Source organism: Mobula birostris, chromosome 2 (genome assembly GCF_030028105.1).
Source record: "Mobula birostris isolate sMobBir1 chromosome 2, sMobBir1.hap1, whole genome shotgun sequence".
Lineage (NCBI taxonomy): Eukaryota > Metazoa > Chordata > Chondrichthyes > Myliobatiformes > Myliobatidae > Mobula > Mobula birostris.
This window is the reverse complement of record NC_092371.1, coordinates 100,406,877-100,433,957: the sequence shown is the minus strand read 5'-3', so window position 1 is coordinate 100,433,957 and position 27,081 is coordinate 100,406,877. Positions and strand designations below refer to the sequence as shown.

Genomic DNA, 27,081 nt, shown 5'->3' with positions numbered 1-27,081 from the left:
CTGTCTACTCTATGTGTCTCATAATCTTAAACCTCTTTTGGGTTCTTCCTCAACCTCCACTGTATTGGAGGTTGTACGGATACTGAAACTCATATAGTTTTTACAGTGGTTGGTTGACTTTCTTGAGTACAGGTGTCCCCCGCTTTTCGAACATTTGCTTTACGAAACCTCAGTTACAAAAGACCTACATTAGTTTCCTGTTTTCGCTAACAGAAGGTGTTTTCACTGTTATGAGAAAAAGCAGCGCGCGAAAAAAATCAGCGCCCGATAAAAGGTAGCGCGTGCCCCGAGCAGCCGCTCTCCCCCGGATTCGGAACTGCATTCTCGCCGGCATTGCTTAAACACGTGCCTGTGAGCATCCATTTGCAAGATGAGTTTTAAGATACCGGAAAAGCCTGAAAGTGCTCGTAAGGGTGTTACACTTAGCGTAAAACTAGACATAATTAAAAGTTTCGATCATGGTGAACGAAGTCAGGACGAAGTGAGTTTGGCTTGTGGAAGCTGACGAAGATGATGTTGAAGAGGTTTTGGCATCCCATGACCGAGAACTGATAGATGAAGAGCTGATGCAATTGGAAGAGGAAAGGATAACGATTGAAACCGAATGCAGTAGCGAACTGAACGTGAAGCAACTGTGTGAGATTTTCACTGCAATGATAAAGTATGACTTTAATTTTGAAAGGGTACGTAGGTTTAGGGGATATTTACAGGATGGTTTGAATGCTTACAAAGAACTGTATGATCTAAAAATGCGTGAGGCTAAGCAGTCAAGCAAGCCTTCCACATCAGCCACGGCAGACGACGAACCTCAACCTTCGACATTGAGGCGGGCGGTCATAGGAGAAGATGAGCTGCCTGCCTTAATGGAAACAGACGACGATGAGATGACACCCTAGTGTCCCACCACCCCAACCCGCAGAGCGCGGACAGATACCGATTCGTGGAGAATGCAGCGGTAGCCGGGAGGCACACAGCACATCTTTAAGAAAAAAGCCGAAATAAACATGCTAATTAATTAGGTGCCACCCAGCATGTAATTAATTAGCTTGTTTATTTCGGCTTTTTTCTTAAAGATGTGCTGTGCGCATTCCGGCTACCGCTGCATTCCTGCATGCTTCGCGGCAATGTATCGGTCGGCGGCCTGGAGGGTGGGGGCCACTGCACCACCCAAACTCCAACGACTCAGTCAACACACCATCATCAGTGTGCTCGGCGCTGTCCCAATTCTGGGAAGTGATACTACACTGTACATACATTATTTCTACTTTATATAGGCTGTGTATTTTTACGTGTTATTTGGTATGATTTGGCAGCTTCATAGCTTAAAGATTACTGAAGAGAGTGTTTTTGCTGAGAGCGCTTGCGTGAGATTTTCTGCCCACAGCGCTTGCGTGAGATTTTCGCTATAGAGAACAGTGCAGGCAATGATTATGGAAAAGTATTTCTACTTTATATAGGCTGTGCATTTATCGTATCATTCCTGCTTTTAGTATATGTTACTGTTATTTTAGGTTTTATGTGTTATTTGGCATGATTTGGAAGGTTATTTTTGGGTCTGCGAATGCTCACAAAATTTTCCCATATAAATAAATGGTAACTGCTTCTTCGCTTTACGACATTCCAACTTATGGACTGTTTCATAGGAACGCTGTACCTGCGGATGGCGGGGGAAACCTGTATCTGTTTATAAATTTTATTTACAAAAACAGCACAGTAACAGGCCCTTCTGGCCTAACAAGCCCAGACCGCCCAGTTACACGCATGTAACCAATTAACCTACTAACCCATACATCTTTGTGGGAGGAAATTGGAACACCCAGAGGAAACCTAAGCCGTCACAGGGAGAACTTACAAACTCCTTACAGACAATGGCGGGAATTGAGCCCCAGGTTGCTGGCTCTCCAATAGTGTTATGGTACATGGCACCCCCCAAAGGCATAAAAGACATCTGAAAGCCGTAAGTGTAGAAAATAGGTGTGGGCCATTCAGTCCTTTGGGTAGGCCCTACCATTCAACATGATCATGGTTGATCAGCCATTCCCATCTTCTTTGATCTTGCCATCCAATGGGAACAACCTCCCTCTATCTAATCTGTCTGAGAAGCACAGGAACATAGCATTTAGCATAACACTTTGCAGCTCCAGCTGTAAGACCGATGTTTAATTCCCACCACTGCAGAGGAGCTTGTACGTTCTCCCCTTGACTGCGTGGGTTTCCTCCAGGTGCTCCGGTTTCCTCCCACAGTCCCACGGTTAGGGGTAGTAGATTGTGGGCATGTTATGTTGGTGCACTGTATGTTTCAATGTACATGGAACAAATAAATTTAATCTTTTAATCTGCCTTTTCGGCCCTGTTAGAATTTTTATTTCCGGGAGAACTCTTTTCATCCATACTGACTAATATATGAGTGAGTGTAGATCTTACCAACAGAGTCTCTTCTCGTATGTCAGTCTTGCCAGTTTAGGAGTTAGTCTTCTAAAGCTTAATTGCACTCCCTCATGACGAGAATGTCCCTCCTCAGATTAGGAGATCAAACTCCACATGTAGTCTGATTAAGGCTCTGGATGGCTTCAGCAAGACATCTGAACGCACAGCATGTTGAACTTTGAAGTGGATGGGCTACAGCAGTAGAATACCACACCGGCTTCCACTGCTATACCTAATCGAGTGGCCACCGAATGTATAGTTTCATTTCTGAGTAGAGAAAACAAGCAAACTGCATAGTGTGTTGAACTTGGTTTAATTTTTTTAACATCTATTTTTTTACCCTTCCATGATATAGTGAAAACCAGGTTTTCTTATGCCTTTCCTAAGGAGTTTCCCTACAGAATGAATCATGTAAGTATTGAAGTTTTGTCTTTATTTAATGGAGTATAGTTACTCCATCCTTCATGATGCTTGTTTGTACAAAGGTAATTTTATAAGACCACCTATTTTCCTTTAGCTCACTGTTAAGGTGGTGGATCAGTATGAGAGATTTTCAGAATGTCAAAAATATTGTAGAATGTTGTTACATGCCTCTCAGTCGAGACTGGACATGGAAGAAACATATGTTAGATCATAAATTCTCCATTGCATTCCCAGCAGGAAAGAGGCTACACATCATCCACACCACGACCACCAAACTCTTGAGCTTTTACTTCTCCCAAGCCATCAGGCTGATTAACCCCACCACCACCACCACCACCACTTTATCATTTCCTGTCAGTCACTGTAAGTACAGATAGATACTCCTGTACATAGCGTCACTTTAAATGCATACATTCAGTCTAGGCAGATAAGTTAATCTTACGTATTTATATTTATTGTTCTTTTTTATTTTGTCCTTTATGCCTCTTTTATTTTTTTTTATGCTGCATTCGATCTGGAGTAACAATCATTTTGTTCTCCTTTACACTTGAGTACAATGATAATGGACAACCTTGAATCTTATCTGATACACTAGTGCAACATTCAAGTTCTCTATACATTTTATCACCCCCAGAAATTTTAGTAATTTCCTTTATTTTTAGCACTCCATTTAGATAATATTGTCCATCTTAACTTTTTATTTCAAAGCTTATGTTAAAAATACAGATTTCTTTTAAAAGTTATCATTTTAGAAGATTAAAAAACTCTGTATTCCTTTTTTTAATTAAATCGATTTGAAACATTTGTGGCATTTCTTTATAGTTCATTTCTAAAAAACCAGGGAAAACATTCAGCGGGTATCATTAACTCATCCTATTTCAGAATGCCCCGTATTTTTTTTAATATCCCCCTCTTCTACTGCAAGTGATCACTCAATGGTAAGTTTGCAACTCCATCTAATGCCATCAGCCTGATAAATTTTTACTGAGTAGAATATTGAGTCCTGTCTCCTTTCCCTCTGCTTCCAAAAACCACTGCTCTGGACAAGAATCTTGAATTTGCATTTTAAATCAATCATTAAAACTCCTCATGTAATTAGGACATTTCCCTCTGGCACCCTGTTCTTAAATTTTCCAAGGGGAAGTGCTAACTTGATATTGTTTCTCCAAGTGCTTCACTTACAGGCAGATTGTAAACATCAAGACATTTAAAAACATTTATTTATAGAATTTCTAAACGTAATTCTTAAAGCATGTTTCATAATTTGTTTTTTTTTAACAGATATTGGAATGTGAATTCTATTTGTTAGAATTAATGGTAAGTGGTTTTTGTGTGCTTTTATTTGCAACTAAAATTGATAGCTGTTGAAACTCCTATTTTGGGCACAATGTTTCCATGCCAATCACTTTCAAATTGGGTAATTTTGTGCTCTGACTCCACACTATAGTAGATCCCAACCCTTTGTTCACATAAATGAGTATTACAATCAGGAATTTTGATCAATTTAACTGAGAATTTTTATTTGTGAATCACATGTTCCTTTTTTTCAAGCCCAAAAAACAGAGAAAGTTGTAAAGCAGAAAAATTCTAAATCTAAAATGTCAGTAGTTCCAAAGTATTCATCCCCCTTTGCTCAGTACTTTGTCGAACTGTATCTTGCAGCTATTAGTCTTTTTGGATAAGTCTATTAGCTTTGCACAATATGATGGAGCAAGGTTTGTCCATTCCCCCTTGCATAATTGCTCAAGCTTTGCAAGGTTAGTTGGGGAGCAGCGGTGGACAGCAATCTTGAGGTCTTGCCAAAGATTTTCGATTGAGTTAAGGTCAGGACTCTGACTGGGCTAGTCAAGGACATTAATTTCTTTTATTTGAAACCACTCTGTCCATGAGCTTTGTGTCGTGTCTTGCTGAAAGATGAACTTCCTCCTCAGTTTAAACTTTCTGGCAGAGGTTAGCAGGTTTTTATCCAACATCTCTATATTTAGCAGCATTTATCTTCCTATCAATTCGGTCCATGTTTCCAGTCCCTACTGCTGAAAAGCATCCCCATAGCATGATACCTCCACCATACTTTACAGAAGGGATGGTGTTACTTGGCTGATGAGCAGATGTTGAGGCTACTTTTGTCTCATCCGACCACAAGATCTTGCACATCTTTGCAGCATCTTCAAAGTGACGCTTTGCAAAGTCTTTACAGGCAATGTTATGCTTTTTTTCAGCCAGTGCCTCTTCCTTGCCATTCTTCCATAACTACCCTTTTTGTACAAGGCCTTAGAGATTGTGGAGCCATGAACTTCATCTCTGGATATAGCCACTGAATTCTGCAGCTCACTCAGAGTAACTATTGGCGTCACAGTAGAAGTGCCATTCTTCTCCTACGACTAAGTTTAGAGGGGTGGCCTGACCTAGGCAGTGTGGCTGTGGTTTCATATTTTTCCCACTCTTTTATGATTAATTGCGCTGAACTCCAAGGTATCTTCACTGCCTTTGAGATGGTCTTGTATCCTTCTATAGGTTTCTGCTATCATTTCCCCATCTTGGCTTGAATGATCTTTTGTCTTCATTTTGGTTTGGCTTGTTGAAAATATAGCATACTGTTGGACCTTACAGAGAGAGGGGGTATTTATTCAGGTGGTCCTCCAATTTTTTATGTCAACAAATTGGGTGAGTTGGTAAGGTGACATACAGTATTGCACCTGAGGAAAGTTAGCATAGTAATTACAAAGGAATGAATATTATTTTGGCCTCACAAATTTGACTTTTAATTTTTAGTACATTTTGGAATTTTTCTTTTGATTTGACATGATGCACAATATTTTGTCGATTAGCTCAGAAAAATTCTACTTCAGTGTATTTTAAGTTTAGAAAATGAAACAGAATAATATGAAAATAGTTGTGGCTGATTACTTTTTCAAGGGACTGTAAATATTAATTTTTCAGATATAATTTAGTATATCCTTGTAACAACAGACATAGTAGTTCCGTTTAGGCTAAATTCAGATCCTGGATAGAGTCATAGACCACTAGGACAGAAACAGGCCCTTTGGCCCATCTAGCCACCTAGCCCATGCCAAAATGTTATTCTGCCTAGACCCATCGATCTGCACCTGGGCTATAGCTCTTCATACCCTTCCCATCCATGTACCTATACAAATTTCTCTTGAATGTTGAAACCAAACCCACATCCACCATTTCCACTGGCAGCTCGTTCCACACACTCACCCTCTTGAGTAAAGAAGTTTCCCCCTTTCCCTTAGATATTTCACCTTTCATCCTAACGCATGATGTCTGATTCTAGTCTCACCCAAGTGAAAAAAGCCTGTTTGTATTTACCGTATCTATACCCCTCAAAATTTTTGTATTGCTATTAAATCTCCCCTCATTCTCCCTTGCTTTCGGACAGATGGGGTTCGTCAGCCATGGTTGGCAGCTCATCTAGGAGAAGGAAAACTGGTCTCAAACCTCCACTCACTTGTGCCTGTACCCACTCATAGAGGAGACCTTGGGAGTAAGCCCCGAGGAAAAATCCCTCAGGCAGTCCTACCTAAGAGTTCAATGTTGACTGGCAACTCCTGCGACGCTGCTGGTACCAAACTGTATCAGTCTCTGCTGTTCCTTTGGGTTCATCAGATGCGTGGAGAGGGGGAGCTTGCTACATGGGCAACAGCTTGCTCTCCATATTGTACTTCCCAGGCTGGCATATCTGGACAGCTAGGATGCAACATCCATGGTCATCCCTGACCAACAGAGGCCAATTCTCCTCTGCTCCAAGGATAAAGTCCTAACTTATTCGACCTCTCACTATAACTCAGATCCTCAAGTCCGGGCAACATCCTTGTAAATTTCTGCACACTTTCGACCCTATTGATATCTTTTATGTGGGTAGGTGACTAGAACAGCACACAATATTCCAAATTTGGCCTCACCCAAAGTCTTACACAGCTTCAACATCCCTGAAGCAAAATGATATTTTAGTCAATGCCATACCATATGACTTTGGGTTTAATTGAAACTGTTTTAGAGATTTGTGTCAACCATTTAATACTACTTTACATTCTTTATGAAGGATTGCTGTCTGATAGTGTACCATCCATATAGACCACTACTACAGTATGTACAAGATATGGGCCAAGAGGACATGTTGCTACCATTAGCATGGTAAGATTGTCCAGAAATCAGCAATTTTTCTGTATGCTGTGGCATTTGTAGATTTAGATCATTTGTATTTATGTTATTTGTTGACTAAAGGCTAATTTTGTTTGATGTGCATAATTTCATATTGCAAAAAAGAAATGGTTTCTTCAGAACGAAGATTTACCAGGATGTTGCCTGGATTAGACAGCATGTCTTACGAGGTTGAGCGATTTAAGGCAACTTGATAGAAGATAAGACCCGGATCAAGTGGATACCCAGAGGGTGGAAATGATGGGGGTGGAGGGGGCATAATTTTAAGGTGATTGGAGGAAAGTATAGGGAAGGATGTTGGAGGTAAGTTTTTTTTACGCAGAGAGTAGTGGGTGTGTTGAATGTGGTAGAGGCAGATACATTAGAGCTTTTAAGAAACTCTTACAAAGGCACATTGATGATAGTAAAATGGAGGGATTTTAATGAGGGAAGAGTTAGCTTGACCTTAGAGTAGTTTAAAAGGTTGATACAGTATTGTGGGCTGAAGGGCCTGTACTGTGTTGTAGTGTTCTACGTTCTAAGATTTGCATTTGTGTTGTCATTATTTCCTGATGTTAAACAGATAAATTAAAATAGTCCTACAATTAATATAATATACTAATTCCTAGACAGTATATTATACACCCGGAGACATACGTTAACAGCTCCAATATAGTCGAGCTGTTCTATTTTTGAAACTACTTCTCTTGGAAGTTGTACATGGCATGTTTTTATATTAAGTATTTACAAACAACACTCATTAGCAATTTACCTGTTCTTTATGAGCAGACCTATCAGCAGGAGGAACAAAGTACTTGCATTTATATAGTACCTTGCACATCCTCAATGTACCCTCGAGCTTCAGAACCATTGAACTACATTTGAAGTGTGGAAATGTGGCAACTGGTTTGCACACAGTGGGAAGATGAGTGACCAATTAATCTGACTTGATGGTACTGGCTGTTCGGCAGGACAGTGGGAAAACTGCCAGCTCTTCTTTGGAAAAGTGCCGCAGGATCTTTTATGACCAGCTGAACAGAGAGACAGACAGAGCCCTGTCTGAAAGATGGCATCTGTAACAATGCAGCACTTCCTGTCCTTCAGTACTGCACTGAAGTTTCAGCCTAGATAATGTGAGCCAGTCCTTGAGGTGAGACCACTAGCAAAATGAGCCAAAGATAAATAAACTTGCCTCTCTTTATTTTATATGTCGGCTGGTGGCGTAGTGGCATCAGTGCTGGACTTTGGAGCGAAGGCTCCCGAGTTCGAATCCAGCCGGCTCCCTTGCACACTTTCCATCCATGCTGGGTTGAGCATTGAGCTAGCAACCCAGCCTCGTAAAAATAAGAAAGCCTGCTAAAAAAACGCCGTCATGACGGCGTCCCGATGACTCCACTAGGAGTTAAGGGCTTTCTTCTTCTGTTCTTCTTTATTTTATTGCTGTCCAGCAATAGGCGCCATGGTAGCATAGCAGTTAGAGCGACGCTATTGCAGCTCAGGGCATCAGAGTTCGGAGTTCAATTCTGGTGTTGTCTGTAAGGAGTTCGTACGTTTCTCCCCGTGACCATGGTCAATTTCCTCCGGGTACTCCGGTTTCCTCCCATAGTCTAAAGATGTACTGGTTAGTAGGTTAATTGGTCATTGTAAATTGTCCTGTGATTTTAAATTGGTGGGTTGCTGTACAGCACAGCCTGGTGTGACAGAAGGGCCTGTTCTGCGCTGTATCTTTAAATAAATTCATAAAAACTTAGAAAAACCAGAATTGACTGGTATGTAGGCTGCGTCAAGATATTCTAACATCAATGAGCTTTTACATTTAGGCTTACTGAGAATAACATTGTTTAGCTTTCAAGACAGATCTGTTGTAAATATGTTTATTTTCATTAAGAAGAGATATAATTTTAAAACTACGTCCCTTAATCTGCACAGGAGGATAGTGAATGACACCTACAGAACAGACCTTTGCCTCATGTATCCCCCGTTCATGATAGCCTTGGGTGAGTATATAGTTAGTGGACTTGAGATAAAGTTTGTTGAATATCACTCATTAAATTGAAGTCATCATTCTTATAAGCATTTTGGAGTTAATGTTTCTAACGTGAGTTAACAAATTAGAATGCATTGAGCATTTTTTCTAAACAGTAGGAAAATTCAAAATGTGACTTGGGAGTCCTCGTGCAGGATTCCCTAAAGATTAACTTGCAGGCTGAGTCAATAGTTAGCATTCATTTCAAGAGGTCCAGAATATAAAAGCAAGGATGTAATGCTTTGACTTTATAAGACATTGGTCAGAATATTGTGAGCAGTCTTGGGCCCATATCTAAGAAAAGATGTGCTAGCTTTGGAGAGGGTCCAGAGGAGATTCACAGGAATGAAAGGGTTAGCGTATGAGGAATGTTTGATGGCTCTGGGCCTGTACTTACTGGAGTTCAGAAGAATGAGGGGGGAATCTCACGGAAACCTATCAAATATTGAAAAGCTAAATGGAGTGGACATAGAGAGGATGTTTCCTTTACCTGGGGGAGTCTAGGACGAGAGGGCACAGCCTCAGAATAGAGGGACGTCCATTTGGAACAAAGATGAGGAATTTCTGTTGCTAAAGGGTGGTGAATCTGGAATTCATTGCCACAGACAGCTGTGGAGGCCAAGTCTTTATATTTAAGGTGCAGATTGGTGGGTTCTTGATTAGTAACAGTGTCAAAAGTTACAGGGAGAAGGCAGAACAATGGGGTTGAGAGGAATAATAAATCAGCCATGATGCTATGGCAGAGCAGACTTGATGGGCTGAATGGCCTAATTCTGCTCCTATGTCTTATGGGCCTATGATTAGCTAATGCAGAAATTTATTCAAACATAATTTTTCTTTATCAGAAGGATGATGAAGGGTGTATTTTTGATGTTTAACATATTTTACAACTTTTGTTCACTGAGGATGAGTGAATACACAGCTGTTAATGAATAGGTGGTTTACACAGTTTATTATGTATTCACACAATACTTTTACCTGTGATACTGCTAAACATAATCTATTAAAGGCAGTAGCTGACTGAATGCACCTCTATATCTGACCATTAAGCTCTTGAATCTGAAGGTTTGAGACCCAAGCTATAAATCACACGTCCAGTCCTGTAGCTTAGATTGCAAAGGGCAAATATTAGGAGAAAAAGAAAGACAAATTTCGAAGAAATTATCACCCTGGATACTCCACCCTCGGTATAAAGTTTGTGCTAAATCTGGAAGTCTTGAGCTTGGCTAAACTAACTTGGGTTGTGATACCTTAATGATCGGATGGACAGCCTCCAACCTGATGGTTCCATTGAATTCTCCGTTTTTGGAAATCTCTCTCCCTTCTTTCTTTTTCTGTTCTGTACCTGGTTACCCTCTAATCCTTCTTCCTCTTCTCCTCACCTCCCTCTGGTTCCCCCCTTCCCCTTTTTTCCATTGTCTACTGTCCTCCGCTGTCAGAATCCTCCTCCTTCAGCCTTTAACTCTTCCCACCTATCACCTCTTACTTAATCTCCCCCCCTCCCTACCCAATCGCCTTCCCCCTCTGGTTTCACCTATCACCTGCTGGTTTGTACTCCCCGCCCCCCCCCACCCCCCACCCCCACAACTTATCATTCTGGCTTCTTCCCCCTTCCTTTCCAGTCTTGATGAAGGGTCTTTATCAGAAATGTTGGCTGTTTATTCCCCCCTTAGATGTTACCTGTCATGCTGAGTTCCGCCAGCGTTTTGAGTGTGTTGCTCACAAGCTCTGCATTATTGACTAATGCCTGCACAAATGTGGCCTTTAAACTTCAAATAATTTGGGTGTGACCTTTCTGCTGGATACTTTGAACGATTAATTCTCTTCAATTATTAGCTAAGCGAGTGGACTATCTGTTTGAAAATACTAAAACAAGCTGCTGACTAGATCCTTTTTTTTAATTAAATAGAAAATTTAAACCTAACATTTTACTTGGAAAATTAGTGAATTATCACCACTATTACAATATGCGGATTATATTCTGCCTTCAGATACAGATTGGTAGATGTATCCCTTATTTCTGAGACCACATGGTCTCAACTCCTGATGAAGGGTCTCAACTTGAAATGTCAACTGTTTAATCATTTCCATAGCTGCTGCCTGACCTGCTGGGTTCATCCAGCATTTTGCGTGTGTTGCTCCAGCATCTGCAGAATCTCCTGTGTTTATGGTCTCAAATATTCTCTTTCTTAGTTTGCTCGCTTTTGTACCGGGGATTCTGTGTTCAAGAATGCTGCTGGCACAGTTGTATATGTTGTTTTTATAGAGAGCGAAACCTCTTAGAAAGTAGTATTTTGTAAACCATAACTAAATAGTAAGTTGAACTTGTTAATTTCTTGTTACAGCTTGTTTACACGTAGCATGCGTAGTCCAGCAAAAAGATGCCCGTCAGTGGTTTGCTGAACTCTCAGTGGATATGGAAAAGGTGATGTCTGCCTAGAAATCAAATTGATTGCTTGAACTAGTTTTTAAATTTTCCATAATTCCTTCCAACTTACAAAATTATTTTAGAAATATGAAACTAAAAAAGTATTGAATAGTAGTGTAGTGATACGTGCAAGGTAAGTTTGTATATTTACATGAGTTATTTAATTATGGCATTACATAAAAGTACAGTGGAAGACTAGATGACATTAAATTTTCTTAGATTTTTAATCTATCTCCCTCAAAAGATAATTGGCAGGTTAGCTTTTATGAACCATGCCCCTAAACTGTGGAAATCAATATGTAAACTGTTAAGGATGTGACTCAGTTGACATTTTTAAACACCTGTTTATTTAACCTTGACCATTCCCCATTCCCAGCGGATGAGCTTAGAGCATGGATCAGTACTTGGAGCTATGATGTTTTGACCATTACAGAGACTTGGATGGCTCAGGGACAGGAATGGTTACTTAGAGTGCCAGGCTTTAGATGTTTCAGAAAGGACAGGGAGGAGGGCAAAAGAGGTGGGGATGTGGCACTGCTGATCAGAGATAGTGTCAGCTGCAGAAAAGGAGGAGGTCATGGAGGGATTTTCTACTGAGTCTCTGTGGGTGGAAGTTAAAAACAGGAAGGGGTCAATAACTGTACTGGGTGTTTTTATAGACCACCCAATAGTAACAGGGACATCGAGGTGCAGATAGGGAGATGGATTCTGGAAAGGTGTAATAATAACAGGGCTGTCGTGGTGGGAGATTTTAATTTCTCAAACAGTGATTGGCATCTCCGTAGAGCAAGGGGTTTAGATGAGGTGGAGTTTGTTAGTTGTGTTCAGGAAGGTTTCCTGACACAATATGTAGATAAGCCTTAACGAGGAGAGGCTGTACTTGATCTGGTATTGGGAAATGAACCTGGTCAGGTGTTGGGTCTCTCAGTGGAAGAGCATTTTGGAGATAGTGATCACAATTCTATCTCCTTTGCCATAGCATTGGAAAGGGATAGGAACAGACAAGTTAGGAAAGCGTTTAATTGGAGTAAGGGGTAATGTGAAGCTATCAGGCAGGAACTTGGAAGCATAAATTGGAAACAGAAGTTCTCAAGGAAGTGTACAGCAGAAATGTGGCAAATGTTCAGGGGATATTTGTGTGGCGTTCTGCATAGTTATTTTCCAGTGAGACAGGGAAAGGATGGTAGGGTACAGGAACCGTGGTGTACAAAGGCTGTTGAAGATCTAGTCAAGAAGAAAAGAAAAGCTTACAAAAGGTTCAAACAAACTAGGTAATGATAGAGATCTAGCAGATTATAAGGCTAGCAGGAATGAGCTTAAGAATGAAATTGGAAGAGCCAGAAGGGACCATGAGAAGGCGTTGGCGAGCAAGATTAAGGAAAACCCCAAGGCATTCTACAGGTCTGTAAAGAGCAAGAGGATAAGACGTGAGAGAATGAGACCAATCAAGTGTGACAGTGGAAAAGTGTGTATGGAACCGGAGAAGAGAGCAGAGATGCTTAATGAATACTTTGCTTCAGTATTCACTATGGAAAAGGATCTTGGGGATTGTAGGGATGACTTACAGTGGACTGAAAAGCTTGAGCATATAGACATGAAGGAAGAGGATGTGCTGAAACTTTTGGAAAGCATCAAGTTGGGTTAGTCTCAGGGACTGGATAAGATATACCCCAGGCTACTATGGGAGGTGAGGGAGGAGATTGCTGAGCCTCTGGCAATGATTTTTGCAGTATCAATGGGGAGGGGAGAGGTTCCGGAGGACTGGAGGGTTGCAGATGTTGTTCTCTTATTCAAGAAAGAGAGTAGAGATAGCCCAGGAAATTATAGACCAATGAGTCTTTCTTCAGTGGTTGGTAAGTTGATGGAAAAGATCCTGAAAGGCAGGATTTGTGAACATTTGGAAAGGCATAATATGATTAGGAGTAGTCAGCATGGCTTTGTCAAAGGCAGGTCGTGCCTTACGAGCCTGATTGAATCTTTTGAGGATGTAACTGCACACATTGATTAAGGTAGAGCAGTAGATGTGGTGTATATGGATTTCAGCAAGGCATTTGATAAGGTACCCCAGGCAATACTTATTGAGAAAGTAAGGAGGCATGGGATCGAGGGACATTGCTTTGTGGATCCAGAATTGGCTTGCTCACAGAAGGCAAAGAGTGGTTGTAGGTGGGTCATATTCTGCATGGAGGTCAGTGACCAGTGGTGTGCCTCAGGGATCTGTTCTGGGACCCTTTCTCTTTGTGATTTTTATAAATGACCTGGATGAGGAAATGGAGGGATGGGTTAGTAAATTTGCTGATGACACAAAGGTTGAGGGTGTTGTGGATAGTGTGGAGGGCTGTCAGAGGCTACAGCGGGACATTGATAGGATGCAAAACTGGGCTGAGGGGTGGCAGATGGAGTTCAAGCCAGATAAGTGTGAAGTGGTTCATTTTGGTAGGTCAAATATGATGGCAGAATATAGTATTAATGGTAAGACTCTTGGCAGTGTGGAGGATCAGAGGGATCTTGGTTTCTGAGTCCATAGGACACTCAAAGCTGCTGCGCAGGTTGACTGTGTGGTTAAAAAGGCAAACGGTGCATTGGACTTCACCAATGGTGGGATTGAGTTTAAGAGCTGAGAGATAATGTTACAGCTATATAGGACACTGGTCAGACCCCACTTGGAGTACTGTGCTCAGTTCTGGTTGCCTCACTACAGGAAGGATGTGGAAACCATAGAAAGGGTGCAGAGGAGATTTACAACGATGTTGCCTGGATTGGGGAGCATGCCTTATGAAAATAGGTTGAGTGAACTTTTCTCCTTGGAGCAATGGAGGGTGAGAGATGACCTAATAGAGGTGTACAAGATGATGAGAGGCATTGATCATGTGGATAGTCAGAGGCTTTTTCCGAGGGCTGAAATGGCTAGCATGAGAGGGCATAGTTTTAAGGTGCTTGGAAGTAGGTACAGAGGAGATGTCAGGGGTAAGTTTTTTTACACAGAGAGTGGTGAGTGCGTGGAATGGGCTGCCAGTGACGGTGGTGGAGGCGGATATGATAGGGTCTTTGAAGAAGCTCCTGGATAGGTACATGGAGCTTAGAAAAATAGAGGGCTATGGGTAACCAGGGTAATTTCTAAAGTAAGTACATGTTCAGCACAGCATTGAGGGCCGAAGGGCCTGTAGGTTTTTCTATGTTTCTAAAAGGCATCTAAAACATTTCTGGGGGGCGGGAGGGGCGGAGAACAGCTCAGTCTTGGTTTGTTTTCTTTGGAGCAGTAGAGGCTGAGGGGAGATCATAGTGTTTTATAAGATTTTGTGAGACAGAGTAGACAAGATTGTATCTTTTTCTAAGGGTAGAAATGTCTTAATACCAAATGGCATACATGTAAGGTGAGTGGGATAATTTCAAGGGAGATGTGAGGGCAAGTTTTTATTTTACAGTGAGTGCCTGGGGTGGTGGTCAAGGCAGATATATTAGGGATTTTTAAGAGACGATTGAATAGATCCAGGAATCTTAGGGAAATGGAATGATATGGACATTGTGTCGGCAGAAGAGATTAGTTAGCAATGTGGTTGCTAGTTTAATTGTTTCAGCACAGCATTGTGTGCTGAAGGGCCTGTTTCTGTGCTCTACTGTCCTATGTTCTTAGTTCAGCAATTTCAGGAACGGTTATTACCCATAACCATCAGCCTCTGAAGCGGCATGAATAACTACTCATTTCAACTTTGAATCGACTTTACAGCCAGCAGACTCACTTTCAAGATCTTGCAACTCATGTTCTCAGTATTATTTATTTCTTTACTGCATGATTTATTGGCTTTTGCAGGTTGGTTGTTTATCTATTGTATACCTTTTCACAAATTCTATTGTATTTTATTTTCCTGTAAATGCCTGAAAAATAATGAATCATCAGGTAACATAGATGTACTTTGATAATGAATTCACTTTGAACTTTTGAGTTTGAAGTCAGGATTATGAGCATTCTCAAATTCTTCGTGGAAAGATGATCAAGAAAGGGTGAAAAAGTGGGTGACAACAAAACTGGCATGAAATAATTGTCGGCTAAAAGCTTTTAGAGATACATTTAGAAATATAAAGCCTTGTGAGGGCAAGTATTGATTCCTCACAGATCGACGGAAGAACGGATTATGGGCTGCAGAGTCCCCAAAAGTGAATCCACAGGCATGGAGCCAGTGCAGCCCTGAGGCGAGTACAGCCGGTCAAGTAGCCCAACGACTGCAGGCCATAGCTGCAGAGTCGGTTCAGTGCTGAGGAGAGTAAGACACAGAGTAGTGAGGTGAATACTGGTTCATCCTCTGCCTTGGGCCGCCACACCTTAATCTTTTCATCTGGCTTGGCGCTTAAATCGGCTAAACATTGGTTTCTTTTGCACTCTTGGGTTTGGGTTTGGGTTTGGGCCTGGGCCCCACTGTTCAGTCTGGCCCCAAGTCCACTCCAGCAATGGCCGTGGCCGTACCTGTATTGTCGAGAGTCCAGTTCATTGAATCCTTCAGATACCAGAAAGGTGACAGGTTGTACAGATGGGTCAAAAGGACAGCTCCCATAGGGGAACTGCAGTGATTGTGGTCCACAAAAAGTATATTTAGTAGAATAAAGTTCAAAGTAAATTTATGATCAAAGTACATAGATATATTGACTCCACCCAACAGGATGGACAAACAATCCATGTGCAAAAGACAACAAACTGCAAATGGATAAAGAAAGAAAAAAAGAAATAGAAAGAAGTAATCATAATAAATAAACAAATAAATATCAAGAACATGAGATAAAGAGTCCTTGAAATTGAGTCCGTAGGTTGTGAGAACAGTTCAGTGATGAAGTGAGTGGAGCTGAATGAAGTTATCCCCTCTGGTTCAATATCATGATGGATGAGGGGTAATATCTGTTTCTGAACCTAGTGTTGTGGGCCCGAAGGCTCCTGTACCACCTTCCTGATGTTGGCAGTGAGAAGAAAGCATGGCCTGGGTGGTGGGGATCTCTGACCACGATGGACTGGGCAGTATCAACTAGTTTTTGTAGGATTTTCTGTTCAAGGGTATTGGTGTTTCCAAACCAGGCTGTGATGCAACCAGTCAACATCCTTTCCACCACACATCTATAGAAGCAACACACACACAATGCTGGAGGAATTCAGCAGGTCATGCAGCATCTATGGAAAAGAGTACAGTTGCTGTTTCAGGCCAAGACCCTTCATCAGAAAAATACCCTCCATCATTTCCAAAGTATGTACTCTTCTCCGTTGATGCTGCCTGACCTGCTGAGTTCCTCCAGCATTGTGTGTGTGTGTTGCTTGGATTTCCAGTATCTACAGATTTTCTCTTGTTTGTGATTGAACACATCTATAGAAATTTGTCAAAGTTTTAGATACCATGCCGAATCAAAGTAGCTAGTAGTTTTGTTAATTGCCTGCAAAACATGGCCTTACATTGTCGGCACCATCTTGTTTGCCAAGGAATAATAAAGAAAGATAACTAGGTATGTTAGTCAATTTGAAAACTAGCAAATAGAGGACCTTATTATCTACATCTTGCAGTTTTGAATAAAGTGATAAGGAACAAATAAATGTTTCTGCTGTTCTTTTCTGAATGTTGCACATTCTGGGTTGGTTTCTGAAGAGTTGGGGGGGGGCATGGTTAGCAACATTTAAGAAAGGAAAGAAAAGGTAAAAGGGGAATTGTTGACCAGTTAACAATTGGGGTAGTTGGGGAAAGGCTCGAATCTATAGAGTTCTGAAAGATGCTTAGTAAATATCTATTTATAATACATGAGGGAAGTTCAAAATCAGTTTTATACCAAAGTACATTTATGTCACCATATTCTACCCTGAGATTCATTTTCTTGCAGACATTCACAGCAGGTACAAAGAAACACGATAGAAACAAAGGGAAAAACTAATCTTAAAGCCAGCCAAACATCCAATGTGCAAATAAATAAATAAATAACATTGAGAACATAAGTTGAGTCCTTGAAAGAGAGTTCATAGCTTGTGGAACCAGTTCAATTTTGAGGTGAGTGAAGTCATCATGTTGGTTCAGGAGGCTGATGGTTGAGGGGTTATAACTGCCCTGAACCTGTGGTGTTGGACCTACGTCCTTCCCGATGGCAGCAGTGAGAATAAAGCTTGGCCTGGATGGTTGGGGTCCTTGATAATGAATGACGCTTTCTTATGAAAATGTACTTGGCTTTTCTTTAAACTTAAGTTTTAATATTCTGGATTCTTTGCGTAGATTCTTGAAATAATCCGAGTCATTCTGAAGCTGTATGATCTATGGAAGAATTTTGATGACCGAAAAGAAATGGCTGGGATCCTTAACAAGATGCCAAAACCAAAACCACCTCCAAACAGGTATTTCACTGAATGATGCATTGCGGAGCTATTTGGGACACCAGTGTGTAATAATGAACATTTGAAACTATAGAAATGGAATTTTTAAGGTTGGACTCTATAGAAAGATCAGTGATACTTGGGTGTGTGTGTGGAGAGTGTCAAATATTAAGGCATTAAAAAAATGGAATTTGAATATTAGAGTGGAGCCCCAGTAGACGCACATGCTGGCAATATTGCAGAAGGTGAGTTTCTAATTACAGGTGCTGATGGATGGCTATAACATAGCAGCAGTGTGACTGGCAAAATCGGAGTTGGTGGGATGCAATGTACAGAGTACATTGTAGGGAATCATAATTATTACAAAAGAGGGTGACCGTGGTTGTCCCAGATTTCTGTGCAGGCGTTCTGTAAGATATTGTCCTAGGCCTAACGATCTTCAGATTTGTGAACATCATGATGGTGTCTGTTACTCACAGGTGGGGCGCCACGGTAGCGTAGCAATTAGCATGACGCTATTATAGCTTGGGGCATTGAAGTTCAGATTTTAATTCCAACTGCGCCTGTAAGAAGTGTATATCCCCCTTGTGGCAGAATTGGTTTCCCTGGGTGCTCCAGTTTCCTCCCTCAATCGAAACACGTACCGATTAGTAAATTAATTGCTCATTGTAATCTGTGCTCTGATTAGACTGGTGTTAAATAGGTGGGTTGGTGGGCAGTGTGGCTTGTTTGCCCAGAATGGCCTGTTCCATGCTGTAGCTCTAAATAAATAAATATTTTATGTACTGCTATGCAAAACAACAAATTTCATGATGTACGTCAGTGATAATAAACCTGATTTTGATTTTTTGTTAAAAATGAAGGAGAAAATGTTCTATTTTCACTGTTTTAATTCATATTCTTTACCTTTCCCATACAGTGAGGGAGAACAGGGCCCTAATGGTAGTCAGAATTCAACATACAGCCAGTCGTAAGAAACCGACAATTCCAACTACCAAAAGATGTAGCGCTGAGTGGATTTCGACTGTCTGATAGACAAGGAACTTCCTTACACTTCCTGAAGACTTTTCTGCTAGTAAGCACAGTGGAGGGAAGAGCCGTGGTATTGAGACTGAATGTGAATCATCACAGTTATTCAGATAAAAAGCTATTATTGGAAACTAAGAATTGCTGCTGTGGAAAAAAAACACTTGAGTTTCATTTATGTTTGTGACTTTGTCAAATGTTTTAGAGAGAACATTTTGTTTATTGTCCTACTCATGCTGCATTTTAGAACTGTGCTGAGTGAAACCTACACCGGGGGAAAGAATTTATGTAGATTTCCCATTTGAATTCTGAATTAAAATTTAAGGAAAAATCATTCTGTATTTGGGAGGATAAGGGGGAATGTGGTTCCATGTTTCTGATTTTCTTTTCCCTGGGTAAGGGTGTGTACCTTTTTAAGAAACAGCAGAATAATGTTTGGTACTTGAAATATGTGGAATTAATTATGAAATTGAATATATAAAGTTTGCAACAGAGATTTCTATTGTGAATTCAAGGTTCAGGTTTCCAGATGCATTAGGATTGACCCTTTCTATTTGCAAAGCTCTGGGGTAAAACTGTTATTTTAATCTTTAAACAAAGTAAAAGAAGAAAACTTGAAATACTATTTTTAAAGATGATTTTTAATAGGGTTACTTCTAGTTTGGTAGATAGAGTCCTATTGCAATGTTTGTGATATAACTGATCTTCGGGCTTGGCCGTAGCATCTGTACAAGGTGTATGGTAATATTTGATAAGGTTGACTTGTTTATTAACTTGAAAGTGGCTAGCTGAACGTAAAAAGCAAACGAAATGAATTGGTGCCAATGGCTGCTTTTTAACTGTCTTGATGTGTATGAGGAATAAATGTGCAGACTTTGTATTTTTCTCTTCATGCCTGTTTAAATAATTTCCTCTTGGAGGTTTTACTTCACCATTACTATTTGGATGTCAATTTTATTAAATCTGCCATCATTGAAGGGACATTCACATTCAACTTTGTGTAACTGAATATATCTATTACAAAAATTACAACACTTAAAAGTGTTTGTTAGGCTGTAACGGCCTTCAGGATGTCTATAAATAACAAAATAGAACACAATTCGAAGTCCTTTATTCGCTGACTGTTACAGAAAGGGACCTACTTGTAATGAACAGAAGTATTGTCATATTTGATACCTTTTTGAGCCATGCTAAAATATGACTAACATTTGTGATGTTTAATATTTTCTGAAAGTACAGTGGTTGAAACAATCAGATCAGTAGAGATTATTATACCAAACAGTGAAGAGCAACTTCTACTGAAATTCCTGGAAAGCACATTTTCAGATGTTTTTCCTATTAAAGTGAATTGTGAAATTAATGTTAAGAATTGTATTGCAATAAAGTGGACATTTTTCATTTTAGTATATGGCAACCAAGTGGTTTTGTTTCAGCCCTGCATTCCTTATTTTAAGCCTCAAACCGTCAATCTATTATGTTCTATTAACATGCCTTTATCTACATTCAGTGACCATTTTATTAGGTACAGAAGAACCCAGTGTCGTTTTCTGTTGTAGCCCATCCACTTCAAGGTTCAACTTGTGCATTCAGAAATACTTTTCTTCACACCAGTGTTGTAATGCGTAGTTATTTAAGTTATTAAAGTTACTATTGCCTTCCTGTCAGCTTGAACCCGCCTGGCCATTCTCCTCTGACCTCTCTCATTAAGAAGGCATTTTCACCCACAGAACTGCTACTCACAGGATGTGTTTTGTTTTTCACACCATTCTCTGTAAACTCTAGAAACTGTTGTGTGCAAAAATCCCAGGACGTCAGCAGTTTCTGAGATGCTCAATCACCCCCTGTAGTACCAACCATGATCAGTGTCATTTCAACCATATTTCTTCCTTATTCTGATGTTTGGTCTGAACAACAACTGAACCTCTTAACCTTGTCTGCATGTCTTTATGCATTGAGTTGTTGCCGCATGATTGACTGATTATATATTTGCATTGACAAGCAGGAATACAGGTGTACCTAATAAAGTGGTACTGAGTATATATTTAACCTACACAGCATCTAAGTTAAAATAGCTACATATGGGAGAGTACTTGTGATCTTCACCAGCATTTTGGGTGCGTTGACTTTATTTCTCCTTGAATCTGTGATGGGTTAAATAATGATCTAAGGGTGCTTAGGGTAGTTGCTTCTTATTAAAGATGAGGAAGAGGATGGTGGGCGGATACAGCAAGGTAAATAAATGTGAATCTAAACAATAGAATAAATATTTAAACTGAAATTCATATTAAAGCATCCACAAGCTATTTCTCCAATAGATTAAAATCAAGATTTTATACCTCTGTTTGGCAGATGTTAACAAAAAATGTGAAGATGTTCAAAATAAACTATTTGAATTATTAGTAATAGTTTTTTTATACATGTTCTATATTTATTAACAATTCAAATGCAGGAAGACCTCAAACGGATCAATGATCAACTTTATTTGCCATATACAATTACATGTATTAGGAATTTACTGTGGGTTGTTAGTGTGACATGCAACAAAAACATTCAACAATAAGAATAAAGAATTATAAAAAAAAACTTGGAGGTTAAAGTACAGATATGGAATAAAATGTGCACAAATACATAATTACCATTATGTATTTACAAAGAACCACATTATAAAGAGTGGTTTAAAGTGTTTACATTGCAGAGACTAAAGAAATGGGGAGGGTAATATCCTTGCTAGAACGTGAATTTATAATTGCCCACTTCTGGAAAAAGGGTGGACACTGTAGTGGACTTTATATGCCATAATCTGACCCATTTATCAATATTTTTGTTGCAATATTATACTTTACCTCCAATTTGTATTATGTTTTTGTGAAGTTAGTTTACAGAATGGCAAACTACTCTACGTCTGTTCTTGTGCTGCAGTATGCAGATGATGTGCACTTCTGGAATCCAAGTTCAAAAGTGCACATTTTAAAATGTTGTGTTCTATATGCTTATTGTGTGTTTTTTAAGCAACATTTGCTTCTGGAGTATTAACCATTTCATTCTTCTTAACACATGCACTGAAGAATGACAATAAACAATTGAGTCATCACTTTGCTCACTGAAGAGTATACTTTATACTAAAAATTTACAATTTTGTTACTCAACCGAACTGTCTGTGCTGTAATACCAAATACCACTGACAAGGACCACAAGAAAACAGAAAAACTTTCCATCTCCCATTAATCAACTCAGTAAAGGCAGATACTAACGACAACACTCTCCAACATGGGCTATCTTTGGTTCACTGAGCAAAATACTTAAATAGGATTTTAATAACCTGCAAATGCCAATATGGGAAAAGCATTTTATGAATAAATCTTAAGGCTTATAAACATGACCACATACTGGATATGGCCCTATCCATCATGAGTAAAGCACTCGCCATGTTGAGCACATCCACATGAAGCATTGTCGCAGGAAAGCAGCATCCATCATCAGGAAGGTGGTACAGGAACCTCAGGATTCATAGGATCAGGTTCAGCAACAGTTGTTACTCAAGCATCAAGCTCTTGAACCGAAAGGGATAACTTCACTTGTCCCCTCATTGTAATGTTCCCACAACCAATGGACTCACTATCTCATGCTCTCTATATTATTTACTTATTCTTTCTTTGTTTTGTTTTACAGAGTTTGTTGTCTTTTGCACATTGGTTGAATGTCCAAATTAGTGAGTGCTGTCTTTCATTGATTCTATTATTGATATTATTCTCATATGGATTTATTAAGTATGCCTGCAAAAAATGAATCTCAGATGTATACAGTGACATGTATGTACTTCCATAATAAATTTACTTTGAACTTTTGAATTTATGCTTGGCTTTCATGTGACTTGAAAACATTATTGTACTGACTTAAAAGACGGACTGCTGGAGGAACTCAGTAATGGGGAGGAACGGGCAGTCAATGTTTCAGACTGAGACCTTTCAGCCAGACCGGAAAGGAAGAGGCTGAAACCAGGAAGCTCAAAGGGACAGAAACCAGAAAAATGGGACGCTGACTTATGTAACCATATAACAATTACAGCACGGAAACAGGCCATCTCGGCCCTTCTAGTCCATGCCGAACTCTTACTCTCACCTAGTCCCACCGACCTGCACTCAGCCCATAACCCTCCATTCCTTTCCTGTCATAGAAACATAGAAAATAGGTGCAGGAGTAGGCCATTCGGCCCTTCAAGCCTGCACCGCCATTTATTACGATCATGGCTGATCATCCAACTCAGAACCCTGCCCCAGCCTTCCCTCCATACCCCCTGATTCCCGTAGCCACAAGGGCCATATCTAACTTCCTCTTAAATATAGCCAATGAACCGGCCTCAACTGTTTCCTGTGGCAGAGAATTCCACAGATTCACCACTCTCTGTGTGAAGAAGTTTTTCCTAATCTCAGTCCTAAAAGGCTTCCCCTTTATCCTCAAACTGTGACCCCTTGTTCTGGACTTCCCCAACATCGGGAACAATCTTCCTGCATCTAGCCTGTCCAATCCCTTTAGGATTTTATACGTTTCAATCAGATCCCCCCTCAATCTTCTAAATTCCAACGAGTACAAGCCTAGTTCATCCAGTCTTTCTTCATATGAAAGTCCTGCCATCCCAGGAATCAATCTGGTGAACCTTCTTTGTACTCCCTCTATGGCAAGGATGTCTTTCCTCAGATTAGGGGACCAAAACTGCACACAATACTCCAGCTGTGGTCTCACCAAGGCCTTGTACAACTGCAGTAGTACCTCCCTGCTCCTGTACTCGAATCCTCTCGCTATAAATGCCAGCATACCATTCGCCTTTTTCACCGCCTGCTGTACCTGCATGCCCACTTTCAATGACTGGTGTATAATAACACCCAGGGCTCATTGCACCTCCCCTTTTCCTAATCGGCCACCATTCAGATAATAATCTGTTTTCCTATTTTTGCCACCAAAGTGGGTAACTTCACATTTATCCACATTAAATTGCATCTGCCATGAATTTGCCCACTCACCCAACCTATCCAAGTCACCCTGCATCCTCTTAGCATCCTCCTCACAGCTAACACTGCCGCCCAGCTTCGTGTCATCCGCAAACTTGGAGATGCTGCATTTAATTCCCTCATCCAAGTCATTAATATATATTGTAAACAACTGGGGTCCCAGCACTGAGCCTTGCGGTACCCCACTAGTCACCGCCTGCCATTCTGAAAAGGTCCCGTTTATTCCCACTCTTTGCTTCTTGTCTGCTAACCAATTCTCTATCCACATCAATACCTTACCCCCAATACCGTGTGCTTTAAGTTTGCACACTAATCTCCTGTGTGGGACCTTGTCAAAAGTCTTTTGAAAATCCAAATATACCACATCCACTGGTTCTCCCCTATCCACTCTACTAGTTACATCCTCAAAAAATTCTGAGATTCGTCAGACATGATTTTCCTTTCACAAATCCATGCTTTGTCCGATGATTCCACCGCTTTCCAAATGTGCTGTTATCACATCTTTGATAACTGACTCCAGCAGTTTCCCCACCACCGACGTTAGGCTAACTGGTCTATAATTCCCCGGTTTCTCTCTCCCTCCTTTTTTAAAAAGTGGGGTTACATTAGCCACCCTCCAATCCTCAGGAACTAGTCCAGAATCTAACGAGTTTTGAAAAATTATCACTAATGCATCCACTATTTCTTGGGCTACTTCCTTAAGCACTCTGGGATGCAGACCATCTGGCCCTGGGGATTTATCTGCCTTTAATCCCTTCAATTTACCTAACACCACTTCCCTACTAACATGTATTTCGCTCAGTTCCTCCATCTCACTGGACCCTCTGTCCCCTACTATTTCTGGAAGATTATTTATGTCCTCCTTAGTGAAGACAGAACCAAAGTAATTATTCAATTGGTCTGCCATGTCCTTGCTCCCCATAATCAATTCACCTGTTTCTGTCTGTAGGGGACCTACATTTGTCTTTACCAGTCTTTTCCTTTTTACATATCTATAAAAGCTTTTACAGTCAGTTTTTATGTTCCCTGCCAGTTTTCTCATAATCTTTTTTCCCCTTCCTAATTAAGCCCTTTGTCCTCCTCTGCTGAACTCTGAATTTCTCCCAGTCCTCAGGTGAGCCACTTTTTCTGGCTAATTTGTATGTTTCTTCTTTGGAATTGATACTATCCCTAATTTCTCTTGTCAGCCACAGGTGCACTACCTTCCTTGATTTATTCTTTTGCCAAACTGGGATGAACAATTGTTGTAGTTCATCCATGCAATCTTTAAATGCTTGCCATTGCATATCCACCGTCAATCTTTTAAGTGTCATTTGCCAGTCTATCTTAGCTAATTCACAACTCATACCTTCAAAGTTACCCCTCTTTAAGTTCAGAACCTTTGTTTCTGAATTAACTATGTCACTCTCCATCTTAATGAAGAATTCCACCATATTATGGTCACTCTTACCCAAAGGGCCTCTCAAGACAAGATTGCTAATTAACCCTTCTTCATTGCTCAAAACCCAGTCTAGAATAGCCTGCTCTCTAGTTGGTTCCTCGACATGTTGGTTCAAAAAACCATCCCGCATACATTCCAAGAAATCCTCTTCCTCAGCACCTTTACCAATTTGGTTCACCCAATCTACATGTAGATTGAAGTCACCCATTATAACTGCTGTTCCTTTATTGCACACATTTCTAATTTCCTGTTTAATACTATCTCCGACCTCACTACTACTGTTAGGTGGCCTGTACACAACTCCCACCATATAGCTGTCCAATTTAACCATAAACGACAACATTGAACTCGCCTCAACCACTTCTGCTGGAAGCTCATTCCACACAGCTACCATTCTCTGAGTAAAGAATTTCCCCCTCATGTTACCCCTAAACTTTTGTCCTTTAACTCTCAACTCATGTCCTGGTTTGAATCTCCCCCACTCTCAATAGAAAAAGCCTATCCATGTCAACTCTATCTATCCCCCTCATAATTTTAAATACCTCTATCAAGTCCCCCCTCAACCTTCTACGTTCCAAAGAATAAAGACCCAACTTATTCAACCTTTCTCTGTAACTTAGGTGATGAAACCCAGGTAACATTCTAGTAAAGAGAACTTCTCTGTACTCTCTCTATTTTGTTGACATCTTTCCTATAATTCGGTGACCAAAACTGTACACAATACTCCAAATTTGGCCTCACCAATGCCTTATACAATTTCAACATTACATCCCAACTCCTATACTCATTGCTCTGATTTATAAAGGCCAGCATACCAAAAGCTTTCTTCACCACCCTATTCACATGAGATTCCACCTTTGGGAAACTATGCACCATTAGTCCTAGATCCTGGATCCTAGATCCCTCTGTTCCACTGCATTCTTCAATGCCCTACCATTTACCATGTATGTCCTATTTTGACTAGTCCTACCAAAATGTAGTACCTCACATTTATCTCATTTGGCTATTGGATATTCTGCTAAGCGGTCTGAAACCTTGATACAAAAAAAAAGTGAAAGCACAGGCAGAAATTGTGTTAAAAAGTGTGTGTTCTTTGGGGTGGGAAAGGGAAGTAGGGGATTTGGCGATAGACATACTGTAATTCTTAGTCTGTAACAACAAATATAATTTCTTGGCTAACTGGAAAGCCATCTGTAGGCTCCAAGAAGACACTCACGTTGAACAAAATTGTAAAAAAATCTAACCGTCACAAATATAGGATGTAACTGAAATGAAGCACAAGTGTGATTCATGAATCTAGTAAACAATGATGCAACTGAGGACCAATTTGAATTGAACAGAAGAAATTCCTTAGTAAGCTCTTTTGCAAAATACCTCTTCACATGAGATATTTAATTCTCATTGAATCTTATTGAAACCTATCAAATATTGAAAGACCTAGATAGAGTGGATGTGGAGAGGATGTTTCCTATAGTGGGTGAGTCTAGGAGAGGGCACAGCCTCAGAATAAAGGGACGTCCCTTTAAAACAGAGATGAGGAGGAATTTCTTTAGCCAGAGGTTGGTGAATCTGGAATTCATTGCCACAGATGGCTGTGGTGGCCAAGTCATTGTATATATTTAAAGCAAAGGTTGATAGATTCTTGATTAGTAAGGATGTTAATAGTTACGTAGTGAAGGCAGGAGAACGAGGTCGAGAGGGATAATAATAAATCAACCATGATAGAATGGTCTAATTCTACTCCTATGTCTTATGATCTTATATTTATCATATGAACACCAGCTTAGAACCAATAACACAAGAGATTCT

At 40.3% G+C, this 27,081-nt stretch overlaps 1 protein-coding gene across 1 annotated transcript in view; it reads left to right on the top strand.

Moving 5' to 3' along the window:
• Positions 1–20,228, top strand: part of ccnc (cyclin C) — a 33,708-nt gene extending 13,480 nt beyond the window's left edge. Inside the window, exons 6-12 of the mRNA XM_072245740.1 lie at positions 2,783–2,838; positions 4,132–4,167; positions 6,917–7,008; positions 8,944–9,011; positions 11,386–11,465; positions 17,702–17,820; positions 18,719–20,228. Coding sequence (XP_072101841.1) covers positions 2,783–2,838; positions 4,132–4,167; positions 6,917–7,008; positions 8,944–9,011; positions 11,386–11,465; positions 17,702–17,820; positions 18,719–18,773 — 506 coding nt within the window. The 3' untranslated portion in view covers positions 18,774–20,228. The remainder of the gene's footprint in view (positions 1–2,782; positions 2,839–4,131; positions 4,168–6,916; positions 7,009–8,943; positions 9,012–11,385; positions 11,466–17,701; positions 17,821–18,718) is intronic.
• Positions 20,229–27,081: the final 6,853 nt, after the last annotated feature.